This window comes from Cololabis saira, chromosome 1 (genome assembly GCF_033807715.1).
Source record: "Cololabis saira isolate AMF1-May2022 chromosome 1, fColSai1.1, whole genome shotgun sequence".
In the NCBI taxonomy this organism is placed as follows: domain Eukaryota; kingdom Metazoa; phylum Chordata; class Actinopteri; order Beloniformes; family Belonidae; genus Cololabis; species Cololabis saira.
The window spans coordinates 30,253,351-30,262,727 of NC_084587.1; the positions used below are offsets into that span (position 1 = coordinate 30,253,351).

Consider the following 9,377-nt stretch of genomic DNA (forward strand, 5'->3'; position numbering starts at 1 on the left):
TATGACCTGACTCTTCTTGTGGCTTTGAGGGTAAGGGATAGGACGCTTCATACGAGTCAAGCCCATTAACACCTGCTAATAACTTTGATTGACTGTGAAATAAGTTTAAGTTTTGCCACTACACTAAAGGCCAAATCCACAAAAGGCTCTTGCGGCCGCTAAACCGGTGCAAATGAGACAAAAAGAGAGCGTCTAATTCACAAAGCACCCTTAAAGGGCGAATTGCACCACAAACTGCGCTGCCAAGCAAATGCCAAGCGCTGCCAAGCAAGTGTCATGCTGCGCCTGTGCTATTTGGATGCATGTAAATTAGGTTATATTCATACATTCGTCGCAAAATTGCCCCCTTTCTATGCAAATAAGCCTCATTGCAAAAACCGTCTAATTCACAAAGGCCAGCGCTATTTGCCACACGCAAAAATAGTGGAGCAAATACCGTCTTTCAGAAGCGTGTATTAACTGCGCGCAAATTCACTCCTCACTCCCCCTCTGTCTCTGTTTCTCTCTCTCTTCAATATCATTCAAGCCTGTGTGATACTGAATGATATTAAGGGTGAAATCTACAGTCAGACATGACTGTACACAGTCAGATCAAGTGGGGTTGTGGACTTATCTCGGATTTAAAAATAAAAATAACAGCACGGAGCTCAGGATTCATCCATACAGTAAGGGGCTGCTTTATTACAAACAATTCCACCATATAAACATATAAATCTATAATGTGTGTGTTTAACAGCTGACCTAGGTGTGTGTAGCAAAACACAGAACATGAATTACCGTCAAATCCTGATCTGATCCCGATCCAGTGTTAATGAAGTTACCGGTGCTGTGCCTTGTGCGTAAATGCGCACAGCCTCTTAACATTTGACATTTCATTAGCTTATGTCATACATGCGAAATACTAGAGAAGTACAAATACGTGAAAGTTGAGGATGTTGTGCTCTCTGCAGTTTTCATTATGGACCAATCTGTGTGCTGAAATATGGAGAACACTGGAAACAGCTCCGCTCACTTACTCAGACAAGGGCAAATTGCACTCAGCTGCAAAACTTTAGGGGCGTGTTTGCGCCGGCATATCATTAGAGCAAAATCTTTTGTGAATAGGACTTTAAAGCGGGGCAAATTGCGGGCGCAAATGCGGCGCAATTCATAGCGCTATTTGCGGGCGCAATCTATTCTTTGTGGATTTGGCCCTGTTGGTTGATATGGACTTGAGTAAGTCTATAAAATGCCCCTGATTCAAAATGTCAATCTTAAATGTTGTTGCTCTTGAAATCATCATCTGCATGAAATGTCATTGAAACGATTGAAACGAAACGTTTCATTTCCCTTCATATTCGTTTTTCAGCCTTACTGGTTTTATATGTTTCAAAATGTCTGACGACAGTGTCAAAGAGCAACGGCACTGCCACATCAAAGCTGAACTATTAAAAAGTGAGAAAAGCATACACGTAAAAACGTGGCATAAATAATTGAAAACAGCCTTCATTGTGTCTTTCTTTCTTTCTTTGAAACTAGATAAGGAGATGTCCAAACATCTTACAGAACATGAGTGCACATTTGTAAAACCCAGAAAAATTGAGAAGAAAAATACGTGATTTGTACATTAACTTTGATATTATTCTACAAACAGAATGAACCAGAGATATTTCATCATTAGCATATTTATCATTCTGCAGTACTTGAAAGGATTAGACAAGTCATCTGGGGGAGAGACAGGTGTGCAAAATGTCTCCTAACCTTTCTTTCTATAGATATATTAGATTGTATTGTTTATAGATAATCTATAATCTAATATACAGATTAGCTGTTGCTGCCACCTCAGACCTAGGTAATGAAAAATAAAAATGTAAGATTGATTATTTTAGATTCAGCTGATGTGGTACAAAAAAAAAGATCCCTCTGAGTTACCATGAATGTTTTAATTAAACAATACAAATGAAAGTGGTTTGTTGAACCAGGCTCTAAATATGTTTTTTTAAAACGTGATGTTTAATTGGTCATTAATGTGTATTAGAATTACTCAGAACAACATCAGTTTGTTTAAAGCAAGAATAATTGTCTGCTCCTGTATTATTGAAACTTAAAGAATATATCTTTAAGGTAAAAAGATCACTGAGAAAATGTGTATTATTAATCATGAGTTAATTTTGAAAATCTTTTGCTTAATTGCGATAAAAAGGGTTAATTTATTGATATACCTGCTGTTTCACACTCTTAACAGCACACAATTACCTCAGTGTATCTTCTATTTTATTTAAACTTCTTCTAAACTAAGACTTTAAAACTTGGCTACAGCCACATTTGATATTTTAACCAGTTTATCCAGGGACACTAACACATTTCCCATGCAGCTTTTGTGAGTGTATGTTTGGAGTTGGTGTTATACTTTCATACAGATTAATTAATTAGCCTTCCTTGAAAATGTTTTCTGATACACTATTTTTTTTCTGTGATAGTTGGTCTGCTCTGGGATGCACACACCATATACCTAAAGTCACCATGAAACCCACGCTTGCATTTAGTGGGCATCCTGTTTTCAAGTTAAGGTGTCACAATGATTCATCTCAGCTTGCAGATAAAGTAACAGAAATCTGTGGTGTGATTGCTGTTACTCTATCTGCGAGCTGAGATAGAAGGGTGTGGCAGATGGATGGTGGAATTAAGTGTTGAGCTTGAGCCACAGAGGGCTTAATAAATATGTCATGAACGTAGCACAAGATGGTAGGACTCAAATGCACGATGTGACTCAGTCGTAACCATAAAACAAGGTTTAATTCAGGCAAGGGTCTGTACGCGGGTACGCAGGCAAAATAGCAAAGGTATCCAAAAACGAGCAAGGTTTGAAAATCGAAAAAGGCAATGACTATGAAAAGAATGCTGGTAAGTGAACTGTGAAGAACGACGAACTGGCAACGAGACCAGACGCAGAAGGGAATATATACACAGACTGATTGGGGGTGATTGGACACAGGTGTGGGAGACACAATCAAGGATCAGGTGCACACAGACCAGGGCAGGGTGGACAGGAACCTACAGGTGAGTACTACAAAATAAAACAGGAAGACCAGACATAAAACATGAGGGACAAAATAAAATACAAATCCCAAAACATGACAAAATGAGGCAGAAACTTTAATGTTGCCAAACAGGGAGGGAGTTCCAGAGGGAAGGAGTTCCAGACCCTTGTGGCACACCAGAGATGAGTGATGAAGAAGAGGACTTACTTGGTCAGCACGGTGGCTTAGTGGTTAGCACTGTTGCCTCACAGCAAGAAGTTCCCTGGTTCAACTCCCAGGCCCAGCAGGATCTTTCTGTGTGGAGTTTGCATGTTCTCCCCGTGCTTGCGTGGGTTCCCTCCGGGTACTCCGGTTTCCTCCCAAAGTCCAAAAACTTGCTAGGTTAATTGATCATTCTAAATTGCCCATAGGTGTGAGTGTGTCTGGTTGTTTGTGGGGACTGCGGGTGGAAACTAGCATTTCTGCTAAACCCGGTGTATTTACACTGCTTAATGTAGTGTTCATTAATATGCATTGTCCCGTCTAAATAAACTTAAATACATTAAGCAGCAGCTGCAAAAAATAATTTTCCAGATAAATAAAAGGACAACCATTTCAAAGCAGACCCTGATACCCAAACTCGTGTTTTAATCTGTCAAGCAGGACATGATGTTCTGTCTTTTATTCTTGATGCAGTAACTAGGGCTCTGTGGCTCAAGCTCATAGCATTTATTTTCCCTCTCTTTCAGGGTTTATCTTTTTGGAGCATTATAGGTCCACTCCTACCAAGCTCAGCAAAGTCTAAAAATGTTGAGGAAAGCAAAGAGTTATTCCTATTCTTATTCTTATTAAAAGTAATTACTATTCAAAATGTAATTAAAAATATATATCTTAAATGGAAAGATTATATAAATGTTAGATTACACCATATGTTGCATTAATTAAACACATTTTGGCACTCAAGTATTTAAAAAACATGACATTTTGGAAAATATTTTCAAAATAAAATATTAATTTACATTTTGGATTGTTAGGCCATTATAAGCATATTTCTGAAGTTGCATTGCCTCTGTTTCTGCATGTAGGGTATGTCCAATGTTTATTCTTTATTAAGCCCTGTTCTCATTCTGCTGTCTTTTCTTTTTTTTCTTTTAACGTAACGCCCTAAGAAGTTAATCATGTAAAAGCTGTGGTGGAAATATTAGCCTTAGTCACTCTATGACCTTCCTTACATATTTAGTGCTGACTCATATTTTTCCTTTGAAAGTTTTATCTATGCTGTCAAACACAGCTGCAAAGAACAATTACTGCATTAATTTAGTGTTTAGTCTTAATCATTATTGTTCTGCTGAAATTACAATGTATTGAATTGTTCTGTGTCACTTCTGCATAAAAGCTCTTGATGTACGATTTGATCCGTTTGCATGCAAATTATGTATTAAATTTACCAAACTCGGATCATCTGTCATGTCTTTATTCTTGTTAACTTAGCGCACTCAGTTTGGCCCAGGTGGTTAAAACATATAGTATTGATACAATTTATTTCCACAACCACAGGTTCCTTTCTAATATTTTAAGCTGAGCAGCTAGCAAAGTGTAGGTTTAGCGAAGATTTTCTTTTTCTTTTCTTGAACAGCACCAACTGCTGGAAAAATGGTAATGACAGCAATCAAACTGTTTCAAATCTGGCTAAAAATAACTAAAATAGAAATCATGATTTGCAGGACATGAAATGTTTTTCTAAGCATTGAATAACTTTCAAAATGTCCTGGGGCCTCATTTATAAAAGAGTGCGTAGGATTCATACTAAAAGTGTACGTGCGCTCAAAAGCTGAAAATGGTGTGCACACAAAAAAATCCTGATTTATAAAACCGTGTGCACCCACACCTGCACGCAATGTTTTCTTTATAAATCACAGTCCACCTGGAAGGTGGCACTCTTGAATTCGCCTCATATCCCGCCCTCTACATGCCCACTTTCTACCATGAATGGTCAATGCAAAGTACTTCATGACTGTTTTTGCATATGAATGATCCTGCTGATCAATGGTGTTTTACACTCAAAAATCGTGACAGGGAAGACCAGAAATTTCACGGAGACCGAAATCGAGATGTTGTGGATGAGGTGGAGGCCAGGAAAACGACATTATTTGGTGGTCACAGTAGTGGCATCACTAACAAAAAGAAAGCGAGTGAGTGGCAGCATGTCGTTGCTGCTGTAAACGCCGTGACTGCCACGGACAGATCTGTGGCAGAAATAAAAAAAGAAGTGGTGCGATTTGAAGGTGGAAGCCAAAAGGAGAGTGGCCCAGCACCGTCAGAGCGTGTCTGCGACAGGTGGGGGCCAGTGCACACCCGAGCCCACACCGCTGGACACCAAAATAGCCTCCATCCTTGGGACGGCCAGCGTGTGTGGTGTAGTGTCGGAGAGGGAAGGAGACACTGATTTGGCGGAGACCAAAGAGGAGAGCGGTAAGTACAGTTTTATCTGTTTATTAATATACGAGTCATTCCACGAAAATGGCACAATTTGAGTCCCTCTGACCTTTTTAGGTGTATTTTATGTATTGAGTCTCCAAAATCTATTTTTAATAGCTTTATATATACATTGAAATGTTTCATTTAATAAAGTGTAAAACACATTAAGTAAATTGTATCTTTATATGAGAAATTATATTGTTTTTTCAGTTGACACCACCTATTTTGTCATGTCCCCGATAGCCTTCGATGAAAGTGTACTTGGAATATAACTAATAAAACTTGAAAAAAGTGCAAACATTTTGATATAAACATAAACATATATTTATGCTTTTTTGCTGATAATGATTTTTTTCAAAATAAATTGCTAATTAATCATTAAAATCATATTATTTAGTTCTGTCCCTCAGTAACCCCTCAACCCCGTTACACAAATGATTCCCATCCCCCATAGACATAATGGTATGATCCATTTGAGCATATACATCAAGAAGTGACATCACTGAAGTCTTTTCAACAACTGCACACTTGAAACAGGCAAGTGGCTACCTTCTTTTACTATATTTTGTTAATTTATATTTTAGTATTGTGGTCGTCAAGATCAACAACTCAACACCATCACATGAAAAAAAGATAGAAAACTATTACTCATTAAAAAGGTTTTTCTTATTCCAAGAATATATACTATTTCTTCATCTGTTGCATGCCATGTGCTCTCTCTATGGTATTCATTATATGGAGCAGCAGCCATTTTGAGCAAAAATCACAACCCCGTCACACTCAACCCCGTTACGTTTTAATGTTATGGGGTTGTGAGATTGTAATGGGGTTGTGATTTTAACACTTTGGTTGCTTGGTTATACAATTATTTAAATGAATTATTATTATATTTGATCAATATTCTTATACCACATGCATTTTGAATGTAATAATGATTATTTTAAAGACAGATGAGATGGCCCCAACAACACATGCAGAAAGGCAGAGGAAGTATCGGGCACGCATTAACACCGAACCTGAAAGAAGGGAGAAATACCTGCAGAGTGAACGTCAGAGATGGAGAAGGAATGTAGAGGCAGGGAAAAAGAAAGGAATCAAGGACCCAACAGAAAGAGAACAGCGGCAGAAATGCAAAAAGTGGAGAGCAGCTTATAAAATCACTCACTCACTCACTCACTCATGTTCAGTCAGTTCAAGTTTAATTTAATGAGTTTAATGAGACTTGGTTCTTATCCCTGAGCCCACAGGACAGTTACACATATTCACACACACACACACACACACACACACACACACACACACACACACACACACACACACACACACACACACACACACACACACACACACACACACACACACGTTTGGTTTTCTTTTGATGAGCTATACAGTCAGTTTACAATGTTTTCATGTATTGTTGTAGTTGTCATTGTTTCATTTGGGTTAATAAAACTCAGTTCAACTGCAATTTATATCCATTGTCCTTCTTATGGATACATAATGAAATAGAATGTTTATACAAAATCATATGGTGAATTTGAGAGTTAAAAAACAACTATTTACATGTTAAGCTGTATTTGTCCCTTCAACCACGTTACCATCTTCAACCCCATTACCCTACTCTCAACCCCGTCACACCAACATTTATATACTTTTTTTTTTTAAGTTTATGAAAAAAAAAAATTATGTTTGTTGACTTCTGTCTCAAATGTTTAGAGCTATCATAAGATTATTGATTTTGGTTAAAATTCTTTAGTTAAATCACATTTGTTATGAAAAATAATGAGGATGCTGTTACAAGAAGGGCCATTTCAAGCTTTTGTATAGCAAAAATGTAAGAATTTATATCATTTTTGTATTTGCAAATATTGAACTAGTGTGAGGGACATCTGATTAATATGAAAATGTTGACTTCATTTCAAATACATTTTATAATGATATTCAGAGAGCTTCCATTGTGTCCATAACGGGGTTGAAGAACAACGGTGACCACATCATGAAATGATGTCCAATAATAATAGGAATTTGATGCCTGAGATGGGAAAAATATATATTCTGGTAGTTAAATATGTCCTTAATGTTGTGAGGTGTTCATAAAAGTATTACATTTTGGTAAAAAATTTGGAAAAGTCAAAGTCCAATTTGTGCCATTCTCATGGAATGACTCATACATTTCAACAACAACTTGGGAAAAGGCAGATTAGATTTATTTGTTATGTCCTCAGTCACTCTACAGTTGGAAGCGCTGGGGGTCGAGGAGGTTCCCGGCACGGCGTGTCCTGGCACCGCGGCTGCAGGCCTGGCTGTCCCCAACACCAGTGCGCACCAGAGAGTCCCAAGCGCATGGCGCACCTGGAAGTGGCTTCATTTCACCACCTCACCAACTGCGTCGCCAGTTCCCCATATTTTCAAAATGTTCGTGCGTTAGGATCAAAGTTTGCGTAGAGATACGCACATTTTCCCGTTAAGTTTTTTTTTATAAATCCCAACCTTTGCATAGAAGATGTTGTGTGCATCTTTAAAGCCCTGTTTTGTGTGCACGCAACCTTTATAAATGAGGCCCCTGCATATGTGTCCAAACAGCAAAGAACTTCACTTGTGGTTGTTTATTTACTGGTGATTTATGTGTAAACGTAATCTCAGGCACTACTCTATTGTACTATAACATATCACAAAAAGAGGAACAAAAGTTGGCAGCAAGAAGTACACAGTAGAGATGGAAACCAAACACACAAAAATGACTCATCTATAAAATAACTGATACGACCTTTACACTAAAAGGTTCAAACACAGCAGAAAAAGATGACTTTGTTAGATTAAATATGGGTTTACATCCTGACAAACAAGTGCAGAATGATTTTCCTCTGGATTTTTTACTGGTAATTCCCTTTTATCTTTGCTTCGTCTCCATTAATCATCTCTATAGGATGCTATCAAACCCTTCAGGCTTGATGTGAAAATGGTGAAAGACAAGTTAATCTGTGAATCCACTGGCTTCAGTTTTGGTGATAGGATTGCTCTGATGCCACGCAGGTTAGTGGAGCCCTCTGGTGATAGCTTTATGCCAGTGAGACAAGAAGAGTTAACCCTTTGAAGCCTGACATACATTATAAACGAATGCACACAGAAATGTACATATCCATTATGATACATTTGGGAATTTAGTGTTAAACACAGATGCCACAGTGCTTGAGGTGGTGCAATATAATATGTTGCACATGAAGGACACACCATCCTCATTGTACCACTTTCTTTCCTTTCATTTATAGTGGTGTAGTGTTTCATGCTAAGGCTGAACTTCACTCCTCATCTCTCAAGCACGTATCTCTCAAGCACGTTTTCCTCCACCAACTCCCTGCTCTCTCTACAGATCACAAATAACTGCAAACATCAAAGTTCTGTCTGACGTAATGTGCCAACCTATCCATCATCATTGCAAACAAGAAGGGCATGGCTGCAGTTCCACTTCCACCTAAAACCTCTCTGGCATTCCTACTACACACCTAACTGCTGCCATGCTGCATTTACACGAGTCCTATACCACACTAACAACTAAGATGATTGTGCTTTAATACCAGCTGGTGTTGATTCAAGAGTGATATAGTTAAATATTCAGCTACAATCTTCCATAGCGCAACAGTGTATCATAGGACTGGCTGACTTTATATTCATTCAGTGTGTTCTCACTTCAGTTTTATATACATGGTATTTTGTCTTGTTTTGTCTCATATGTGTCTATTATCTGCTGCATATAGTGGATTTTGATAGCATAATTGAATTACAAATGTAGAAATGTTGACAGTATGACAGCTATGAAATTGCTTACATGGGCCCTTTCCCAAATACTCTGAAGAAACATTCGTGGACTCAGATATCAGTGATGCTGAGAAGTTTCTTCTA

At 38.1% G+C, this 9,377-nt stretch overlaps 2 protein-coding genes across 2 annotated transcripts in view; one reads left to right on the top strand and one right to left on the bottom strand.

The window, feature by feature from the left end:
* Positions 1–5,749, top strand: part of LOC133461605 (uncharacterized) — a 28,008-nt gene extending 22,259 nt beyond the window's left edge. Inside the window, exons 12-14 of the mRNA XM_061742968.1 lie at positions 2,975–3,039; positions 5,285–5,471; positions 5,688–5,749. Of these exons, the coding sequence (XP_061598952.1) occupies positions 2,975–3,039; positions 5,285–5,471; positions 5,688–5,749 (314 nt within the window). The remainder of the gene's footprint in view (positions 1–2,974; positions 3,040–5,284; positions 5,472–5,687) is intronic.
* The window catches only part of LOC133442628 (parvalbumin-7-like), a 470,342-nt gene that overhangs the window by 261,774 nt on the left and 199,191 nt on the right, over positions 1–9,377 (bottom strand). The window lies entirely within an intron of this gene.